The following is a 23,855-nucleotide window of genomic DNA, read 5'->3' as shown; positions in this document are numbered from 1 at the left end:
AAAATTTTAGATTTTTTTTGTCATTTTTATTAGTTGCTTTTTTAAATGTCTATATACTTTTTATCAATTTAAACTATTTTATTATTTAATCTAAAATCAAACTTCAAAAGCCCAAAGTATTTAAAAGATTGTCTTTGTTAATGAAGTAAAGCTGAAATAAAATATAAATATTAAATGAAAACTAAAATATTAAAAAATGTTGCCTTGACAAGCGACTGAAAGAAGTTTAAGCTGAAGTACTAAATTTACTCATTGGAAATTTACAAAATGAATAAATAAAAATAAAAAAACAAAATTAACCTAAATGATAATATGAAAAGAAAATCATTCATTAAAAAAAAACCCCAACACATTAAATGAAAAAAAAAAAAAAATTACACTAAATTTAAAATGCAGCCTGGAATTATAACGATAAAAGGTAATTCGAAATATAAATAAAACTATATACATACACCTTTTTTGATTTATAGCTTATAATTGTATTTTACAAGAATTGGCCGTAATTGTTTTCTGAAATTTATTTATTTACAAACATGTTGCATTTGACCCGTTGAACCTTTTTTTTCAATTTTATTTTACTTGATTTTATTTTTTATATTTAATTTTATTATTTTATTTTGCAAGAATAATAAGTGGAATTATATTAGTGACCATTTTGGTTTTGGTCGTATTTATTTATTTATTTTTTCCTTTGTACTTTAATTAATTATTTATTTACAAACATATTGCATTTAACCTTTTTTATTATTTAATCTTATTTTATTTTAGATTTTTTTATTTAATTTTATTATTTTACTTTACAAGAATTTTGAGTGAAAGTATATCAGTGACCAAAGTGGTATTGGCTGTAATTTTATTTAATTTTTTATCTGAAATTTTAAACACAATACTTATTTTACTGTCATATATACACATTATATATGTGTATATATACACACTGCAAAATAAAAATAAATAAATAAAAATTTGTATTTTTATTTTAAATGTCATGTATTAATACATGACAATTGAAATAAAAAAAACTTATATTACTGTCCTTAATTAAATAGGTGGTTTAAATAATTTACCATCATTTTTTATATTAATTTAAATGTTATTTAAAATGCATTGAGTTTGTGATGTGGTGTGTGTGTGTCAGTGTCCCCCTGTGACTCGCAGCAGATGTTGTATTTTAATCAGCGATCTGAATGAAAGTAGGGAACTGGATTAATCTCCCATCATCCTCTCTGTCTCTCTGTCAGTGGGCCGCAGATCACGTTTTCCATTTCTCACACGGCGAACGCTGTGTGTGAGACCTGAATTTCTCTCACGAGGTGTTTTTCTCTGACAGGACGCAGCCGGATCCGCTGTTTGCCGAGGAGGAGGAAGAGGAGCCTGACGAAGATCAGCCAGAATGGAAGAAACGCAAGATCTGAGGAGATTTCCTCTTCCAGTTTGACTCTGGAGTTGTGGAGTTCAGACGAATCTGGAATCTCCATCTGGATTCTTACAAACCTTATGGAAAAGGACAGATTTAAGTCAGAATTTGAGCAGAAGAAATAGAAAATGTTGTAGTAAAAGTGGTATTTTTTGCTAAATGTCATTACCAGCTCATACAGATGATTCATTATTGTCTGATTTCTTATTTTGGCTGTTTTTTATTTTGTATTTTTGTCTTTTAGATTATAATTAAACCCATCACGTGGCCTGTTTCTCATACAAACGCTCCTTGCCCTTTTTATTTGGTATCGCGGGTTGAAAAGCAAAAATGGGTGTGTTTTACGTTCGGTCAGCCTTCAGTAAATAGTGTTGGATATTTGTTATTTTTTGTCAGAGCCGAATGAGGCGGTGTAGCGCGCACGTATCGGCGTGTCGGATCACATGTATGCGTGGCGCTCTTGTGTGTAAACATACGGGACGTCACGTTATCACAACGCATTCCTTTCCGGTGAATGTCCCGTGTGAATGACTCCTCGTCTTCCCCCATGAATCACTGCGCTCTATAAATATTTACTCAAAAAAAATCTTTAGATACTTCGTTTGTTATTAAACCTTAAGCTTTTTAGGATCTTCACTGTGTCTGGCAGAAGACTCCTTTTCTGTTGTTTGAATATTTACTGTAGTTTGTATTTTTATATATATATATATATATATATATATATATATATATATATAATTAAATGCAATAAAAAACATATATACTTTATTTTAATTATGTATTTACTGTGATATATTAAAACACAATACTTATTTTATTGTCATATACACACAATATATATGTGTATATATACACACTGCAAAATAAAAATAAATAAATAAAAATTTGTGTTTTTTATTTTAGTTGTCATGTATTAATATACATTACAATTGAAATAAAAAAACTTATATTACTGTCATTAATTAAATAGCTGGTTTAAATAATTTAACATCAATAATTATATTAATTTAAATTTTAAAAATGTATATGTGTATGTATGTATATATATATACATATGTATGTGTGTGTGTGTGTGTGTGTGTATATATATATATATATGTATATGTATATGTGTGTATATATATATATATATGTATATGTATATATGTATGTATATATATATGTATATGTATAATACTTTATTTTAATAATTAATAATTATTTTATGTATTTACCATGATTATATTAATGCACAGTGCTTATTTTATTGTCATTAATTAAATTGCATTGATTTTATATATACACACACACACAGCAAAATACAATTTATTTATTTATTTAAAAAATATATTAAAAATTTATAATATATATGTATATAATATTACACTATATATATTGCACATTAATATCTATAAATATGAAAAATATATTGTAATGACAATTTAAGCCAATTTTCCTTCCAAAACTGTCATTAATACATATACAACTTCTTGTATTTTTTTTTATTTTTTTATAAATATATTGTTGGTCACAGTGTTTATGGCACATACTTTAGTTTTTATTTGAATGACTATAAAGTACAATAAGTACCACCATGATGTATTAATATTTTGCAGTTTAAATGAAATAATACATATATATGTGTGTGTATATATGTGTGTAATTCTTTTTAATTAATTTTTATTTATTTAGGCTTTTTGTGTGTGCATGTGTGTGTGGTGAAATTTATGACCGGTTTCATGAGATTCCTGCTTATAGTCTAGTCTATGAAAAATTAGAAAATGCAAAAGAAAAGCACAGGACGTGAATAATTAGGCCACATTATTAATGCTGATGTAGCTTGGGCTTTTTAAAGTAGGTGCATAATTGAAATGCTCTGATTGTAAACATCTACTTTTAGACGGCTTGCATAAGTGCACATCAATAACAGTCGGTGGATGAAGATGATGCCACCGCTGAAGAACGAGCCGCTGCAGCAGTAGATGTGGATTATGTGTCTCCGCTCATTACAACCGAATGGAATGTACCCTCTGGCTAACCTACAGGACCTACGCTTTTGCTTTTTAAAACACGAGACGAGATCTTGAAACACTATCGTTTCTCAGAGAGCCACTAATGCGTTTGAGTTTTCCTTCGCTTTAAGCCTCCCGTGTCCGGAGTCTCTCCTGCAGGGATGGACGGACGTGTCGAGGGATTTCCCGACATTTCTGCCGTGTTATTGGATAGTGCTCGGAATAATAACCCAGAAATAATCCTCCGGATATCTGCAGCTGCGAAACCCTCGAAAGCAAATCATCCGCCGATCAGAAAAGTGTCGTGAAGAGTGAAGTATCCCAGCTTCCCCAGCGCCACGGCCTAATCCAGCGGCCTATTCTGAGTGCTGATGTCAACAAACGCCCCAGTGTCCGTTACGGGCCGGGGAATGTGGGAATGCCGGAGCAGGTGATGTCACCGTGTGCTTTGGTTCGAGGCGGCGGGCGTGTCGTGAGCTCGGCCGCCCTATAAGTCAACGCCGCCTGTCAGTGGATCGTATATCTGGGGCTTGTTGTCACGTTGTTCTCAGAATCACTGACTGTAGAGGTTCACGGTGAATCTGGAGGGTTAATTGGGCTTCTGAGCTTTGAATATGGGTCTTAATGAAAACATGCAAACACATACTGTATGTAGGCCTATGTCAGGGGTGCTCGACCCTGGTCCTGGAGATCGACTTTCCTGCAGAGTTCAGCTCCAACCCTGACCAAACACACCTGAACCAGCTAATTAGGATCTGAAGGAGCACTTGATAATTACAGACAGGTGTGTTTGATTAGGGTTGGAACTAAACTCTGTAGAAAGGTCAGTCTCCAGGAACAGGGTTGGGCACCACTGGCCTATGTAGACTGTACTGTCATTATGTCTCCTCTGATTTGCCAAACTCATGTTTTTCTCTAGTCCAGAAATGGCGATTTATTGCTGCTCTGCAGTTTTGGAAATTGGTAAGACATATTTTCAGTTTTTATTAATGATTGTGGGATGATCACAGCAAACAGTACGACACATCACACCTCCAGCACAATGAGTTTCTGGATCTGTCTTTCATTCTGTTGTTCTATCGTTCTGTCTATCAATCCATCCACCCACCTATCCGTTGTTCAGTCTATCATTCCATCCATCCATCCATCTGCCTATCTGTTGTCCCATCCATCCATCTGTCTTTCTCCTTATCATTCCATCCATCCATTTTTCACCCTATCATCCATCCATTCATCCGCACACCTATCTATTGTTCAATCCATCCATCCATCCATCCATTTTTCTACCTATCATTTCATCCATCCATCCATCTTTCCACCCACCTGTCTATTGTTCATCTGCCTATCTGTTGTCCCATCCATCCATCTGTCTTTCTCCTTATCATTCCATCCATCCATTTTTCACCCTATCATCCATCCATTCATCCGCACACCTATCTATTGTTCAATCCATCCATCCATCCATCCATTTTTCTACCTATCATTTCATCCATCCATCCATCTTTCCACCCACCTGTCTATTGTTCACCCTATCATCCATCCATCTATCCACCTATCTATTGTTTCATTCATTCATTCATCCATCCATCCATCCATCCATCCAGCCATCCATTCATTGTTCTACCTGTCATTCCATCCATCATCCACCTATCTATTGTTCCATCCATCCATCATCCATCCATTGTTCTACCTATCAATCCATCCATCATCCACCCATCCATCCATCTTTCTACCTATCATTTCATCCATCTATCCACCCACCTGTCTGTTGTTCAATCTATCGCTCCATCCATTGCTCTACTTGTCATTCCATCCATCCATCCATCCATTTTTCACCCTATCATCCATCCATCCATACACCTATCTGTTGTTCAATCAATTGTTCTATCATCCATCCATTGTTCTACCTATCATTTCATCCATCAATCCATCCGTCCATCATTCTACCTGTCATTCCATCATCCATCCATTTTTCACCCATCACCCATCCCTCCATTCATCCCTCCACCTATCATTTCATCCATCATCCTTCTATCCACCCACCTATTGTTCAATCTGTCGTTCCATCCATCCATCCATCGTTCTTCCTGTCATTCATCCATCCACCTATCTATTGTTCCATCCATCCATCCATCTATCCATCCATCTTTTACCCTATCATTCCATCCACCAATCTTTCACCCTATCATCCTATCATCCATCAATCCATCTATCCACATACCTATCTATTGTTCAGTGTATTGTTCAATCCATCCATCCATTTTTCACCCTATCATTCCAGCCATCCAGCCATCCATCCTTCCAGCCATCATTCTATTTATTTAGCCAGCCGTCCATCCAACCATTGTTCTGTCTATCCATCTGTCCTTCAGTCAGTCCGTCTGTCTCTTTATAAAGCTGCATCATATTGCATGTTTTTATCAGGCATTCTACAGGCCTTTCTCTGCAGAAGCAGCTGAACAATTTGCATGATTTTCTTGCAGATCCCTCCTCATAAGTGCCGTTCTGGATCTACATGTCTGAATGTGGGATCAGGCCTCTTCTGGTCCAATCAGTGACACAGAGAACCGTTACGCTTCTTCACAAACCTCTGCAGCCCCATGGAAACATTTGCACAGAGTGCCCAGATTTACTGCTCGGCCCAGCTTTACAGCCAGCTTTTGTTTACCATAGAATCCTGGGCTGCTGTTCAGGAATGCATTAGAGCTGAGCGGGACAGATCCCGACTCTCCAAACTGCTCCTCAGCCCTGAAATGTCTCTCAGCACATCTGAGCTTCAGCTGACAGACAACTGATCATCTGAAAGCCCTGCAGTATGATGGACTTCCTACTGTAAATATCTTCTTTTTTTATTTATTTATTTATTTATTTATTTTTTAATTCAGTCTAGTAATTCACAGAGTATACTAATGTGTCTGTAGTGTTTATGTGACCATAACTAGAAAAAGGATTTTACGTAACACAACTAAAATCATATTAAATTACAAATTTATTATGATAGACTAGCAGTTAAAAGTTTTTCAACAGTAAGTTGTTTTTTTTTTTTTATTTATTTTTTTTGAAGAATTCTCTTCTGCTCACCAAGCCTGTATTTATTTGATACAAAATACAAAAGCAGTAATATTGTGAAATATGTTTACTATTCAAAATAACTGTTTTCTATGTGAATATCTGTTAAAATGTAATTTTTCCCTGTGATTTCAAAGCAGAATTTTCATTTTGAAAATTTTCATCATTACTTCAGTATTCAGCTAGGGTCACATGATCCTTCAGAAATCCTTCTAATATGCTAATTTGCTGCTCAAGAAACATGATAGAAAATAGAAATTAATACTTTTATTTAGCAAGGATGCTTTAAATTGATCAGAAGTAATGATAAAGGCATTTTTAATGTTACAAAAGATTTCTGTTTCAGATAAATGCTGTTCTTCTTTCTATTCATTAAAGAAACCTGAAAAAAATTTACTCAGCTGTTTTCCAGAATAATAATAATAATAATAAATGTTTTTGAGTAGCAAATCATGATGCTAAAAATTTAGTAATGATGCTAAAAATTCAGCTTTGAAATCATAGAAATAAATTACATTTTAAAATATATTCAAATAGAAGTTGTTTTAAATAGTAAAAATATTCAGAATGTTCTGTTTTTGCTGTACTTTGAATCAAATAAATGCAGGCTTGGTGAGCAGAAGAGACTTCTTTAAAAAAACATTAAAAATATAATTTATAATTTTACTAATATATATTTATGTATTGATTTTGTGCTACATATATGCAGTGTTTTAGATTTAAGCATAACCAGAGAAATATATAAAATTAAAACACATTTTATAATTTAAAAACTACAAATTTAACTTCATTTATAATTTAGTTTTTCCAATATATATTTATTTTGCGACACATATGTAATAATGTTTTAGATCTGAGCATAACTAGATAAAAGCACTAGAAAAAAATATGTATAATATTAAATAAAATTTAAAAATATTTTATTTTTTCTAAATAATAAATATTCTACAATTAAATGTTTTAGATAACTATATAAAAGGATAACTGGAAAAATATATATATTATTTTTTAAGATAAAATATTTAATTAATATGCTATATAAATATTATAAAAATAAACGACTATTTTTCTAGTTATTTTTCTAGAACTTAAACAACATTGGGGTGCGGTTCAAAGGACACCTTTGAATAAATTGTTTATCTGGTTAACTGTTCTTTTATTTTTTTTAAACCTCGTGCATTGACGATGCATTCATAAACGCACACAAAAGCATGATAGAAACGAGATTTATTTTGTAAAAAGTTATAAAATGAATATTGTACAAAAATAAAGTCTGTAGAGAGCTTTGGTTCAGTAACACAAAACAAGACAAAACGTCTCACAGGACCGACGAACACTGCAGGACGGAAAATGAGTTTCAGCAGACATTTGAACTCTTATCTTGAATGTTCTCTTTCGACGAATCCACGAACGTAAGTTACACGCGCCGGACATGTGCGCCGAGCAAACCGTCATACGTCAGGACAGAGGAACGAAACGAACGCGTGTTTTCGGTTACATTTACGACTCCAAAGCACGTTTATCATGATTAAGGTGAAACGGCTGATGAAATATATCCTGATAAAAGAGGCACCTCGTGCTTTTCAGAGAGGTTTGGCCTAGATACTTGTGAAACGGAGGATCTGTTCAGGGATTACGGCATTTTAATGCAACAGTAAAGCCCAATGTATACTTTGTCGACAGAACACCACCTGATTTTTGTAATCGCGCGTACTTTTTGTACGCTCAGGTCGCACATGTGCATTAAATGTGCTTTGCAAAAATCAATTACTCCACAAGGAAGCAACACTGACCCGGGGTGTTGTTTAACAGAAGAAAACAAAACTAAAGAGACGGAACAACAACAACAAAATACCAAAGACTACAGCAACAACAGACGCCCGCATTGACAAGCGCTTGTCTAAGGGGTTTACGAGAGAGCCAACTTTAGTTTAAAAGAGTACAAATATATTTGATTGCTAACTGGAGACAAATAGCGAGATTTCTAGAGCACATATGTGGATCGCTGCGGTCGTTGTCTTCTGTCTTCCGTACGAATGTATGAATGAACCGCTCGTTTTAAAATCTTCCCAGTATACTGACATTTGTTATAGCATCTGCTTTGAACGTTACAGTAAGTAAATCCGCCAGCTAATTACTGTTAGACAGTGATGCTGTAAAGAGCTATTGGGAAAATGGAAGTTCAAAGACAGAATTGGCTGTGCTTGTTTAGTATACACGTACAAAAACAAAGTATACTTTGGGCTTTTGCGGCATTTTCTCATCCTAAGGGCCTGTTTACAGTCGAAGACCCAGATTGCTCTACAATTGAGAGAATTGATCCTGTTGAGAAGTTTATTTCAAGTCGGTTAGAGCAGACAAAGCTGATTTGACATAATTGGTCTTAAACGACGGGGGTCCGCGGTGCTTTTTTTCCGTACAGATTAATGGGCAAACGGCCGGTTTGACCTCAGCGGTCGCTCCTGACCGGACGGAGCGGACAGCGGGTTTAAAGAGGTCACATGTAACATTATTTGCTCTGATCAAACAGTCCATTTGTGGCGCTCGGCTCGGCGCAGGCGGTCTCTGGCACTGATTTCATTACAGTGAGATGTAAACACGTCAGGCCAGACCGTATTTTAAAGAGATAATTGGAGACGAGCCATCTGAGGTCCGGCTCGAGCGCACGACGGGCCGCGTTGGCTGTTTTAATGACGGTTTTGCTTTTTGGCAAAACAACATCAGCTTTTTATTTTCTAGAATAATACTTGGTCCTCTGCCCGCTTATTATCTGTTCTTTTGTTGTAGGAAACAACGGCAGACTGTCTGGTGGAGCTGAGACCGAAGACGCAGCTTTTCCGTCCCTGACTGCATGGGGCCGAACGTCACGGATGGGACGTAATTATCTGCTTTTCTGTCATTCATCTAAAGATTCTCTCCGATTTACTCAAGCTTGCGTCGTTCCAAACCCATTTGACCTTCTTCTGTCAAATACGAAAGGAGATCTAATGCAAAGTGACTTTCTCAAACATGACTTTTGCATTATTTTCCATGTGTTCTCAAGGAACACACACAAATTTAAGTTGCTGTTTGTTAACTAAATGAACAGTGGCTCTCAAATCTCATGCATTTTTCACACTGGTCCCATTGCGTTCAGCAAAATTCACTGATGTTTGGCTTTGAAGTTGTCATACACTGCACAATGAGTCTGTATGTAACATTTTTTTCTATTGAGACCATGAGAATTGCTGTGAAAAACGTCTTAAATTTGGGTCGCTTCCTCATATCAATCATGTGACTTCAGAAGACTTATATTCAGTATTTTTTTACAGTACTAAATGAAACCATATAAATCCCAATCTACTTTCATTGAATGGAAACCAGGATCTCCTAACATCTGCCTAAAGGCTACAGTCACATTTAGTGTTTGGCGAATTTTTGTAGGCAAAATTTACGTTTTAATTAGGAATTGCATGCATGGGGTGATAGATTTCCCCCTGCAGATTTGCAAAGGGTTTAAGTTGGTTGTGTAATTTTTAAAATAAAGTGATTTCTATGTGAGCTATGTTTTATATATTGCTGCACTATATAAAATAATTAATATACAAATATATATTAACAATATCAAATAAAATGTGCTCAGATATAAAACATCAACATTATTGTTTGTATATATATATATATTCCATTTTTTTCTAATATATTTTACTAGAAAAAATATTATTAATATTAGAAAAAATAAAAATAGGAAAAAAGAGAAAATATAAAACAATATATCTTTTTTCTAGTAACAATAATAGAAAATATTTTTTTTCTAGTGAAGTATATTAGAAAAAAACTAGAACTTTTTTCTAGTTTTTTAAAATATATTTTACTAGAAAAACCAAATGTCAAACAAAACAAAAATATAGAAAAAAGAGAACATATAGAACAATGTATTGATTAGATACTTATATATTTTTCTAGTAAAACATATTAGAAAATACATTTTTAAATTTCTAGTTTTTTTCTAATATATTTTACTAAAAAATATTATTAATATAAAAAAAACAAAACAAAAAAAAAAAAAAAAAAACATCTGCCCTGCATATTTGACCATGAGATTTGAGAGATTTGCAGTGAATAACATCTTAAATTTGGGTCTGTTTTTCATGCAAATTAACCATTTGACTTCATACTTTTAATATGAAATATTATTAATTTTACAAAAAATTTTAGAAATAAAAAAAGATTTTGTTGTTGTTTTTTTGCATATATAATATATAATTATTTTTAGATCTGTGCATAATATTTGAGTTTAAGATAAGCGAAATTTCAGTAAAATTTGGTAAGCAAAAAAACCCTGTCGCACCTTAATGTCTCATTTTGTGTTTCACACAAGCAAGTCACACGTCCTTGGAACGACACGAGCTTGAGTAAATGACGAATTGTGAACGGTTTCTTTAAAAACGCATGCTCAAATTTGGCACCATCCAAGATAGAGAACAAAACCCCCCTCCTTAAATAAATAAGAGAAACAAACACTCTAATACACTGGATTGCAATAAATAACAATAACTTAATTAAATCTCAATAAATACATTTTCATATATACTATATATATAGATAGCTTTCTGGATATTAAAGATCTGGAGTCTGTCGTCGTGGCTCTCTCAGTGTAAACGTGATAATCCACTGCAGGCGCGTCACGTTCCCTTATTCCACCATGTTTGTTGCTGGATAAACGCTGTCAGTTATGTGGTTTGGTAACAAAGTGAATACTGAATATATCTGGGATCTCTTTGCGAGAGTCTTGCGGCCCAGTCTGAAGCGTTTCGCTCCGGTTTCGCCCGTCAAACGCAAGCGCACTTTTTAGCCGAATGCTTCTTCAGCGTGTGGTATTCCAAGCTGTCGTCCAGGAACGAGATGTCGTCGTCGAACGCGATGGGCCGACAGCAAGTCCGAGACGGCGTTTCCTTGTCCAGCTTCTTGTTGTGGGTGAGGTTGTTGAGGATCTTGTCGTAGTTGGTCTCGGCGTCGAAACACGGGCCACTGCAGTAGCGGAAGATCAGCTCCTCTTTGGTCCTGTAACCCAAGCCCAGGTCTGTGACGTTCAGGTGGATCTCTTTCAGCAGGCACCCACGCCCGTGACCTTTGACCCTGTCATCTCGGCTTTCCTTTCGGCCTCCGCCGCCTCGTCCGCGACCTCTCTTCCGGTCTCCTCGTCCCCGTCCGCCCCGCTCTGTGTCTGTTGCTCCTTTCTGGCGGCCCCTGTCCCGCTTGCTTGGCGAGTCCACGTCCATGTCGGAGGACCGGCGCAGTCGGCCGATTGTGGCTTCGATGAAGTCCATTACGCTCTCGAACTGCTCCGGGTAAAGGCCGTTCATGTCATCTTCAAGAGACAGAACAAGAAACATCAGCTTTATGATTTCATTAATCATGGATGGTGACAGTTTGTGCATTTTTGTGTCTGTTTCTCTTTTGTTTTTGGATAAAAGCATCTGCTAAATGACAAAAATTCATTTTAATTTTAAATAATTCAAAAACTATATAGAAATAGATATACTTTGAAATAATAAAATAAAATATAAAAAAATGTTCAGGTATACTTTTAGTAAATATTTCACTTTAGGCTCCATTTATAATTTTTAGTTTAAGTACTAAAATTACTAAAACTCAAACTAAATGCACATTAAAAAACAAATGTAAAAAATTACAAAAATGTGACAAAATCTGTAAAATTACTAAAACTAAAAAACAAACTGAATAGACATGTTCAAAAAACGTTAATAAAAACAACAAAAATAAAAAGTATAGACATGTAAAACTAATAAAAATTACAAAAACACAAAATTAAAGTTTTACTAAAACTGAAATAAAAATAATAAAATCTACATAGACATTAAAAAAACAATAAAGCCAACAAAAATACAACAAAATTACTAAAACTTACATAAAAATATAGACATACAAATGATAAAACAACAAAATTACGAAATAAAAATTAATACGAAAACTAAAAAATAATAAAAACTAAACAGACTCAAAACTAAATTACTAAGCTAAACTAAAATGGAAATAAAATAATATAAATAAAACAAATAATAATAATAATAAAAAACTAAATAGACATTTTAAAAAAAAAAAGTAATTAAACCAACAAAAACAAAATTATAGTTTTAATAAAACATAGACATTAAAAAATAGTAATCACAAAAACACAACAAACTTACTAGAACTGAAATAAAAATAATAAAAACTAAAAAAAAATATTAAATAACAACAACAGCAAAAACAGAAAGAATTACATGGAAAATATAAAAACTAATTCAAATATGAATAACTACTACAATACTATATTAATGATACTATAAACTGAAAAAAACTAACATGCAAAACTAATAAAAATGACAAAAACACAAAATTAAAGTTTAAAAAAAAAATCAACTGAAATAAAAATAATAAAATCTACGTAGACATTTAAAAAAAAAAAAATAAGGCCAACAAAAATGCAACAAAATTACTAAAACAATAAAAAAATAATAAAAACAAAACGGACACAAAACTAAATTACTTAAACTAAAACTGAAATAAAGTAAAAACTAAATAGACATATTTAAAAAAAAAAATAATAATAATAATTTTTGTTTTACTAAAACATAGACATTTAAAAAGAATAGTAAAAAAAAACTAAATAGTTCAAAACAATAAAGCCAACAAAGACAACATTACTAAAACTTGAACTGAAATAAAAAAAAATAAATAAACAGACATATTTAAAAAAAAAAAAAAAAAAAAAAAAATACAAGGGAAAAAATAAAAACTAATTTAAAATATGATAAATACTACAATATTATATCTTAATGATAAAATAACACTGATATGAATTTTCTCATTTGATTAGTGAACTACAATGTGAAATACTTGTTTGATACATTTTTTGTTTCCAGGTTGAAATGACATTCTGCCCTGCAGATCCTCAGTATGCGGTCAGACGTTTGGACCACACTGTATATGAGACAGTGTTTATGTGTCACTATCGACCATCACAAGCAACAGCCCATGACTCACGGGATCTCGCCCATCACTGGACGGACCGTTTTCATGTCAGGACTGCGATGGAAAATCTTATAGATCATGACATTGAGGTACAGCAGAAATACATCTGCTCAACCGCAAACTCGAAACATGCACGCCACTCTCGTCTTAAACAAAAGCAAGCACACGTTTGATCTGCATGTAATGCACCATGATTTCATTACAGTCAGAACTCAAAGTTCACTCGCTCTACAATCAACCCAATAGTCCGACCGTGTCACAGTTCTTGGAAAAGCCCTGCAACAATTATGGTATGTACATGCTGCTTATCGTGCTCTGGCCTATTTTCCTCATTGAAAATGATTTAACCTTAAAGAAATTAGAAGTAATTTTGCTAAATGTTTCACTGATTCCCACTTACATGAGATTAAGATAATACAAATTGAACATTTACACACCCTCAGGCCATCCAAGATGCATTTGAAACTGTTTCTTAATCACATTTGGAGAAATGTAGCATTACATCACTTGCTCACCAATGGAGGTGAATGGGTGCCGTCAGAACGAGAGTCCAAACAGATGATAAAAACATCACAATAATCCACAAGTATTCCACACCACTCCAATACATCAGTTAACATCTTGAGAAGACAAAGCCTGTGTGTTTATGAGAAACAAGTCTGTCATTAAGACATTTTTAACTTCAAACTGTTGCTTCCGACTAAAATACGAGTCCATAATAACACGTCCTGCAGTGCAAAGGTTCATCTCCTGTTGTTGTCTCACATCAAAATCCACAGTTTAAATCTGTTTTGGCTTGTAAACTGTGCAGATTTCTCCCTGATTCAGACCAGACCACTTTTTCACTGGAGGAGGCTTTATTATGGATTATGGATTTTAGTTAAAACTGTCTTAAAGGTAGATTTGTTTCTTACAAGCATACATTTTTGCAAATCTGATGAAGAAACAAATGCATCTACATCGTGGATGGCCTGAGGGTGAGCACATTTTCAGCAGATTTTCAGTTTTGGCTCATGCAGATGCTGTAAGCGACTTACATTAGTCGTTTCGCCAGACTTGAATTGTAACAGAAAGCAACTAATGTGAGCTGTTCATAAAGAATTCAGAAACAAGCAGCTATGAGAAATACAGTATAATGTGACAGAAAACATGCAAATGACATGTCATGCATCTCTGTTTACTTGTCAAATTAGGACAGAGTGCTTTTAATGCCAATTGCAAACTAGCAGACATAAACTCTCAAAACCAGTTTCAGTGATTTTCATGCCTGCTGTTCCATGCAAATATCACTTACAGCGCATCTAGCATGCATGAACTTGTTTTGTGTTACAGATGCACCATATGGCAGGTAAAGTGAAGTATCTTCTGTTGGACTGAGATAATTCAGATGCTCTGGGAAATTAGTCTTGCTTGAGAAGTTTGTATGAGCTTTAACTGTGTCTGAGTAGCAGGCGTGATGAGCGGTGCCAGACTCGAGTAACCTTTGCGCTGGTGTCATTTGTGTAACCCAGTTGGTTACATGATCTAGGGCGGCATCAAATGAATCTGACAAATGCTGGCTGCGTCTCAAATCTCTGTGCTGCCTACATAGAAAGCATTTTTGTGCATCACGGGATGAATGAACAATGGATAAACGGGCACATTCACATTTAACGCCAGTTTAAATGGACAGGTCAATCTGTTTTGAGACAAGTACGCGTCTTAGTTCTGTGGAAGCGTGTTTTTATCCATGGAATAAAAAAGTTAAAAAGGTAATTGCAATATTTCTATCTCACAATTGTGACTTCCTTCTCAAAATTCTGAGTTTGTATCTTGCAATTCTTACTTTATAGCTCACAATTCTTAAAGGGGTCATCAGATGCAAAGTTCACTTTTTCATGTTGTTTGAACAGTGTATGGCAGTGTATGTACAAATCTACCCTACAATGATAAAAATCCATGGAGTGGTTTTTAATTAATCTGTAAAAATAATATCCCCTTTTTCAAATCGAGCCGTTCTCAGATGCCTCAACAGAGGCCGCTCCCACAATAGTTGATTGACATGAGCGTCTTACCTCAGACCTGCCTTAAATCAGCTGTAACAGTCCGACCTCCATTGTTTTGATGCTGGAGCAGGGATGTAAGTTAGACAAGAATATCTCCGATTGAGCGGCTAAAGTAAACAGGCTCGTCACTCCACAGAGAGAAGAGAGGGGCGGGGCGAGCAGAGCTCATTAACATTTAAAGCAACCTCGACCAGAACAGGACGATTTTTGCAGAGCTGATTTTGACAAGGTAAAAAGGATGTTGTTTTACAAAACCATTGAGAATTTTTAACCAAAGTTTATTATAGACTTTTCATTAAGACCCTAAAGAATCATATCAACTTGTGGAAAATGGGCATCCGATGACCCCTTTAATATCTCACAATTCTGACATTGTCTTGTAATTCTAACTTTATATCTCACAATTCTGACTTTATCTCACAATTCTGACTTTATCTTGCAATTCTGACTTTATCTTGCAATTCAGACTTAATATCTCACAATTCTGATTTTATATCTCATAATTCTGACTTTATCTTGCAATTCTGACTTAATATCTTGTAACTCTGACTTTTTCACAATTCTGACTTTCTCGCTATTCTGACTTAATATCACAATTCTGACTTAATATTTTGCAATTCTGACTATATATCACAATTCTGACTTTATCTCGCTATTCGGACTTTATATCCGACAATTCTGACTTATCTCACAATTCTGACTTTATATCTCATAATTCTGACTTTATCTTGCAATTCTGGCTCTATATCTCACAATTCTGACTTTATATCTTGCAATTCTGACTTAATATCTTGTAACACTGACTTTCTCACAATTCTGACTTTATATCTCATAATTCTGACTTTATATCACAGTTGTGACTTTATATCTCGGGATTCTGACTTCATCTTGCAATTCTGACTTTATCTTGCATTTCTGACTTAATATTTTGCTATTCTGACTATATATCACAATTCTGACTTTATATCTCATAATTCTGACTTTATCTTGCAATTCTGACTTAATATCTCACAATTCTGACTTTATATCTCATAATTCTGACTTTATCTTGCAATTCAGACTTAATATCTCACAATTCTGACTTTATATCTTGCAATTCTGACTTAATATCTTGTAACTCTGACTTTCTCGCAATTCTGACTTAATATTTAGCAATTCTGACTATATATCACAATTCTGACTTAATATTTTGCAATTCTGACTATATATCACAATTCTGACTTATATCTCATAATTCTGACTTTATATCACAGTTGTGACTTTATATCTCGGAATTCTGACTTCATCTCGCATTTCTGACTTAATATCTCACAGTTCTGACTTCATATCACTCACTTCTGACTTTTCTCACAATTCTGACTTTGTCTTGCGATTCTGACTTTATATCTCACAATTCTGAATTTGTATCTCAGAATTACAAGATATAAACTCAGAATTGTGAGATGGTACCTTGTAATTGACATAACTTGCAATTCTGAGAAGAAAAGTCGGGTTTTGTGAGATACAAACTCGCAACTGCGAAGAAAATGTAAGAAATGTGTGATTAAGAAGTTGTGATTACTTTTTAAATATTTTATTCCATGGCAGAATTGCAAGATGCAAACTCAGAATTGTAATTACCTTTTTTTTTTATCCCATAAGAGAGTCGCCACAAATTATTTAATGCAAATCAATGTTTTGTTAAATGTACAGTCTGTTCCAATATGTCAAACCATAATTTTCACTCATGTTTTCTATCAGAGAAACATTCAGAAAGATGCATCTCAATCATGCACTCAAAACCTCATGTTCATTTGCTTCAGATTAAACATCTGACTGAAAGTCTGCAATGCACTGCATGTTCTTCACTGCTTTTAGTGCTTTTTGGAGCGATTCAGAGGACTAGAGACACTGATGCATGCAGGGATCGAATCCCCAAGACACAAGTCACTGAGTGATTCAACATGTGTTTGTTTTTTTTGCAGCTCCCATCGTCTGTTGTTCACTATAGCTTCAGCACGCCTTACATTATGCAAGGGTCTGGCGGAGGGTCCAACTTTGAAATAAATGCATGCATATTTTCGGTCAGTCCAGCGCAAACCATTCCACATGCAGAGTTTGACTTGTTAATGCTCTAATTTAGAAAGTTCCCATGATGCAAGATGCAAGAAGGCTACTGTGTAAAAGACGAGGCTGCTAATAAACATCTGGAACAGCTGCAGAAATGCACAATGAATGTATAGTTCATGCTTTTCCCGTCACATCAGTATCTGTCGGCATTCTTAGAAAGAAGTGTGAGAAACGCTTCAGGACTGGAAAACTGCATTAAAATGTAAACAGTCCATGCAGAGGAATGTCATGTTCAGCTGGAGTAGGTTTATAATACAACAACGTGACTTTTAAAGCCCATCCTCTGTGCTATAAGGCCAAACACCGCTTTCGGTTTCAGATTTTTCATGCTGTTGAACAGATGGGGGTTTGTTACGTAAAACATGTGGTCATGCAGCGCTTACCAAGGTAATGTTTCAGTTAACATACTGTACTCTTGACCATCGTATTGTCACAGTTGTGCATCTGTATCTGTGTTGCTCAACATGCAGCTATGCAAGTAATTGAAAGCAGTTCTCCATTGCAGTTACATAGACATCTCATTTGTAATGTGCATTGAAGAAATTGAGAGTTGTATGCTCAATGACTTACATTGTTCCTCCATGGAGGCTTGTTTTTGGTGAGTGGTTTCAGGTTGGGAGTCAATGATGGGGTCCAGAGCGGGCGTCTCACTGCGGACGACAGCTCTTTTGGATGGCTGCAGCTTGTGGAAGACGGGACGTGCGGAAACGGAGCTCAGGAGCAACAAACACGTGGCTAGAATGTCCCATAACTTCATTTTAGACTCAGTTCCTTTGAGGGAAGCTGCAACGGTGCAAAGGTAAAAAGCACAACAACATGCATGAGTGACAAAACGTGGAATGGAAAAAGGAAGCTTTGAGAGACTTTTCACGTGCTAATTTGACGAGCGCTGTGTTTGTTTTGTACTCGGCGCTACTGAAAGTATTCCCAGAGGGAAACCGTTCAGCACAAAGTGTTGTAAATTGCGAAAAGTGCAGAATTAAGTATTCTGATGAGAGAGCCCTGCGTGAAATGTGTTCTGTAGGCCAGTTAATGCTGAACAGATTTCTGTCAGTATTACAGAGCAGAAAAATGTGTGTTTTCTGCCAGAGTTTTTCCCCATTCCGGATCCCAAAACTCCTGTTGATGAAAAAGGCAAATAAAATCTAACAGTTTCATGAATGTAATGATGTTTACAATGACTTTTATAGCCCTTTATTGCCGTAAATGACGCTTTACTCTGAACAGCTCCAATTGTTGCTCATTAAAACCTGCTGTTTCTACATGTAACTAACAGCTTTTTGATATTTTTTTAAAAGACATACAGTGAGAAGATCATTTGCTTTATATATACACTCAGAGCTGCATACATCCCAGAATGTTTTTTATGTCTTAAGTATTTTGCCTATTAAAATGAGTCTATTAAATGTGCTCAAAAGTTGCTCATAGTGATGTGAAGTAAACAAACTCTTAAAGGTTGCTTCATATTGTTTACTGTGCATTTGAAGTGTTTTATAAAGCATACAGTTTTATAAAGCATACAGTAACTTATTATATTTAGCTGGAGTCCCAATATATACAGTTTATGTTTAATACACGGTAAACATTTGGTTATACAGACTGATCCATGTTTTGGTGCACCATAAAACCCAGAATCTCAGGAACATATAATGAAATGTCTAACTTTTTAATTTCCAAAGCATATTTACTGCTAGAATTAATTATTAACCCGTCTTAAACATTTACGTTCAAGAGTGCATGGAAAATTGACTGTACTAATAGATTAAGAAAAACTATGTTGTGTCCATATGCAGAAAAGAACAATATAAATATACCTTAAATGGGGTCCATACAGACCGGAGCTTCAGAAAAGCCAAATTCTCAGTAAATCAGGAAACATCCAAAGATCCACAGGATAAAAATCCGTGCGTTATCCTCAAAATATCACGAATCCAGGTTCATTCACAACATGTTATCCGCTAGATCCCAATGAAGCGCGCCCAGAAGTGTCCGGAGTGTCCAAATGACGCGCCGCGCCGCTCAGCTCGCCGTGCGCAACGCGACGCGCTTGACCGTGATGCTGCCGCGCGCCGCGTCTGTAACGTGAGAGAAAACCAACAGCCGCGGCTCAGATGAAGACATCGGGATCCTAAAGACGCGGATCCGGATCCGAACTAACTGTAATAGTTTCCCGTGTCTATTGAAGCGCGCCGCATTCTGCCTCCGAAACGCAACGCACAGGTGATGAAATCCAGGTGAAGGTTTGTTAATATCCGCACGGATCAGGTGAAAGCGAAGCGCGATTGTACAGCAGATGGTGTGTGTCTGATATCTGTCAGCAGCACACAGCGCTCATGATCCACTCGCGCGTCCGTGTAAACGCGTTTGACGCTCCCACTCGGCTCTGAGCGCGTTTAAATACGCTCACGGGTTCGAGCGCGCTGACGTCACGCTCGGGCTCCGCCCTCATTTTTCTCATGCTCGCACAACTCGGATCCATCCATCCTTCACTGTTTCCATCCGCACAAAGCTGTTTGTCAGCAGCTACAAAAATTATATAAAATCATTCATTAAAATAAGTAAGCTAAATCTGGATTTGTGTATACGCAAAATGATGCACTAAATGATCTTATGCGTATATGTCTTATAAAATATCCCAAAATTGAAAAATACACTTATAAAATGCTCAAAAAATCTAAACTATTTAGAGTAGAGCCTCATGAAGGCCCTTAAAAAACATTGTAAACATCTTTTGGATTTTTCACTGTTTCCATAGTAATACTATGGTATTCTTCTGTAATAAATACTGTGGTATTAATCTGGTATGGCCACAATGTTGTGTAAGTGAGGTTTGTGGTGTTTAGTGTTGTGTTTGTGTGTCATTCCGCTGGATTAAGCTGCGTCATACAGTCTTTATTAAAACCATCTTTACTAAATCAAAGGATCAGTGACAGCAGTTTGTTTAGACTTTAAAATCCGTCTGCCATTATAAATGGAGCTCTGAATTCATTCTGAATAACATCATCTAACCCTAACGTTATCCTAAATATTTCTGATTGGACATGAAAGTTAATGTGTAAACTTGCATGGCCATTCAAACTCATTCATTTACATACCAATGAGAAATGCAACAAAGCCATTCATCCTCTAAATGTGATCTTGAAGGAACAGAATAATAAACATTTGCTGAAAATGTACTCACCTTCAGGGCATCCAAGATATAGGCAAGTTTGTTTCTTCATTAGATTTGTAGAAATGTGTCATTCTATCACTTGCTCACCAATGGATCCTCTGCACTGAATGGGTGCCGTCAGAATAAGAGTCCAAACATCTGATAAAAACATCACAGTAATCCATGAGTAATCCACACCACTCTAGCCAATCAGTTAACATCTTAAGAAGCCTAAAGCTGCATGGTTGTAAGAAACAAATTCATCATAAAGACATTTTTCATTTCATCGTAAATAAGTTTCATTAAACCTTCATGCTAAATTACGCGTCCGTAATCCAAAATAATGCTTTCTCCAGTGAAAAAGTCCATCTCCTGATGTCTCTCACATCAAAATCCAGCCACATATTTGTTTAGAGCTGTTTTGGCTCATAAACGGTGTTTGTTCTGCACTAAAAAAAATAAATAAATAACTTGTAGGATTTACTTAAAAGAAATCTTCGTAACACATTTTAAGTAAATTTTACTGTTACTGCTCTGTACAATCTACTTACTATTGAACTTAACATTCATAAGAGAAATTAAGTAAATATTACATAATGATATATGATTTCACTTGTAGAATTAAGTCTAATCTACTTACCAAAGTTAAATAAATTTAACAAACAAAATAAGTAACTTTAGCTTGGCTAGTAAATGTCTGAGTAATTTTTAGCTGGCAATACTTTGATTTTACTTAATATAACACCTAATTAAACTATGCTTTTTAAAGTGCATGTTGCTTAAAAACATCTAAGCAAATTATACAATAGATATCATCCTTATTAATTATCTATGCCCAGTGCATGATGGGAACACCAAAAATTGAGTAGGTTTTACTTAATTTTCGAACGTTTATATTTACGTTTTAACATCTACAAGCTTGAATTCAGTACAAATATAGAATTTACTTTGTTTTTTTTGTTTTTTTTTTACTATTTCCTTAACTAACTTTTTAATGTAGAAATGACATTAGTAGTTACTACACCACAGAATCATTTTTATCAGTGTGTGCAGATTTCTCTCTTGATTCAGACCAGTCCACTTTTTCACTGGAGGAAGCGTTATTATGGATTATGGACTCGTATTTTAGTTCAAAGCGTCTTAATGATGGATTTGTTTCAGCTTTTTTCTTCTCAGGATGTTAATTGATGGACTGATTACTTGTGGACTATTGTGATGTTTTTATCAGCTGTTTGGACTCTCATTCTGACGGCACCCATTCACATCCATTGGTGAGCAAGTGATGGAATACTACATTTCTCCAAATCTGATGAAGAAATAAACCCATCTACATCTTGGAAGACCTGAACGTGAGAACATTTTCAGTAAATGTTCATTTTAAGGCAAATTTTCATTTTCATTTTTAAGGTAATATTCATTTAATGAATTGATGCAGAGATGCATCACTCATTCTTTACAACAAGATACTGAATAACTGGCAAAAAAAAGCAATGTAAAGAAATGAATCACTGACAGCAGATGTGTGTTTGCATGTATGCTTTGTATAAAATAGTTGAGGAGGAGGGTTTCCCCAGTTGGGTCTTGGTCCCTCCCAAGATTCCTTCTCATCTACTCATCATCTCATCTTAGGGAGTTTTTCTTGCTACTGTCATCTTTGGCTTCCCTGAGGGACTTTGTAAGCCTCTATTCATTGTAAAGCTGGTTGGAACAATTTGCATTGTGAAGAGCTCTATACAAACAAATTGAATTGGAAAAACTGAATTGAATTAAAGCTGCGTGGCATTATAAAGCGAAGCTCTCTAAACATCCTGCCTGAAAGCACATCCATGCACAGATACAAGGATTTAGGAGTCATCCGAATAAGAAAAACATGTGTAAAACATGAGGACTTGGATGTTCAAAAAGGAGTTTTTTTTTTATCTCTGAAAAACTGACGATGAACATTAGCTATATTAAAAGAAAAATAGATAGTGTTTCATTTTGTAAATAATTTGAAAGAGTCTATATATATATATATGATATATGCAGGTGCATGCAATATACAAATATTCAATGTAGTCTAATTTTACATAGATATTCAAAAATACCTAAAAGGGGATTAAACTTTGTGGAAAATGTAAAATAATTTTTTAATGTTTTCTCTTTCTCCTGTATTATGTATTCAAAGGGGTCTACAAGACTGTTGATTTAGTGCATTGTGAAGGTAAAAGCATTGGTTGTCATTATGATTTCCTAAAGAAATCTGTAATATAATACACGAAGGGCCTAACCCTTAAATTCAACACTAAAATCCTGAAAGGCAGGACACGGCATGCTTTCTTTGAATGGGTATTAAGTTGAATATTCAGAACTTGGATGAGCCTATAAAGCGTGTTCGCTTTTAACCTTCTGTTGAGAGCGTTTTCATAATGCCGCCTCAGAAATGTCATGTTTTTATGCTCTTCCCATCCGCCAGTTTGTCCTTATGCTCTTTCTGAACACTCTGCATTTCAATCTAACAAATAAAACCTCTGTTTTTTTTATGATGCAAATCAAAGTTTCCCAGTAGGTCACATTTGCAAACATTTGAACCAGTTTAAGTCTTCAGAATATGCTAGGAAACTTATATGCATGCATATACTGTCCAAATAGACACCATGTTTGTCAACTAAAATGTGCATTCATGTTTGCAGGACAGCAAGCAGATGCTGTGGAGCCTCGGCTCGTGAAGTACGGTGAGTATCCGGTGTTCTTCAGCTGTGACATTGTGATCCCGTCGTTCCGTAGTGAAGTCCGATCTCTTGCTCCTGCATTTAGATATGTGAGTGTGGTTATATTTAAGTAATTTTGTCATAATTGGCTGTAAGCCCAGTGCTCCTGCTTTAGGATCTTCATTGATCTATTTTCTCACTCTGCAAGTCTGTCTCTCACAGCGCAGCACTGACACTCACTTTATTTTACTTTATTTTTTTTTTTTTTTTACATATTGACTGTGATTTTGACACTTGGAGGTGTGAACAGCCAGACTAGTTAAGTCAGGATGAAAAAAGGTGCTTTGAGAGTTGCATCATGTCAGG

At 35.0% G+C, this 23,855-nt stretch overlaps 2 protein-coding genes and 1 long non-coding RNA gene across 4 annotated transcripts in view; 2 read left to right on the top strand and 1 right to left on the bottom strand.

The window, feature by feature from the left end:
* LOC127171694 (WD repeat-containing protein 70) overlaps positions 1-2,096 on the top strand; it is an 87,062-nt gene extending 84,966 nt beyond the window's left edge. Inside the window, exon 18 of the mRNA XM_051120492.1 lies at positions 1,331-2,096. Coding sequence (XP_050976449.1) covers positions 1,331-1,415 — 85 coding nt within the window. The 3' untranslated portion in view covers positions 1,416-2,096. The remainder of the gene's footprint in view (positions 1-1,330) is intronic.
* Positions 2,097-9,347: 7,251 nt separating this feature from the next.
* Positions 9,348-18,405, bottom strand: gdnfa (glial cell derived neurotrophic factor a). Its single transcript, XM_051120494.1, has 2 exons — positions 18,219-18,405; positions 9,348-11,827 (listed from the first exon to the last, which is right to left on the bottom strand). Exons 1-2 carry the CDS (start codon positions 18,403-18,405, stop codon positions 11,289-11,291), a joined length of 726 nt encoding a protein of 241 aa, XP_050976451.1. The 3' UTR covers positions 9,348-11,288.
* The window catches only part of LOC127171698 (uncharacterized), a 21,734-nt gene continuing 16,185 nt past the window's right edge, over positions 18,307-23,855 (top strand). For both annotated transcript variants that reach the window (XR_007828555.1, XR_007828554.1), the window contains exons 1-2: positions 18,307-18,447; positions 23,472-23,513. This is a non-coding gene — a long non-coding RNA (uncharacterized LOC127171698). The remainder of the gene's footprint in view (positions 18,448-23,471; positions 23,514-23,855) is intronic.

Source organism: Labeo rohita, chromosome 10, assembly GCF_022985175.1.
Source record: "Labeo rohita strain BAU-BD-2019 chromosome 10, IGBB_LRoh.1.0, whole genome shotgun sequence".
Classification (NCBI taxonomy): domain Eukaryota; kingdom Metazoa; phylum Chordata; class Actinopteri; order Cypriniformes; family Cyprinidae; genus Labeo; species Labeo rohita.
Note: the sequence above shows the minus strand (reverse complement) of the source record. Positions and strands in the feature narration are given on the sequence as shown.

Coding starts and splice junctions, on each gene's coding strand:
- gdnfa (XM_051120494.1), bottom strand. CDS start 18,405: ATGAAGTTATGGGACATTCTAGCCACGTGTTTGTTGCTCCTGAGCTCC. Junction 11,828..18,218: donor AGCCTCCATGGAGGAACAAT/GTAAGTCATTGA, acceptor TGTCTCTTGAAG/ATGACATGAACGGCCTTTAC.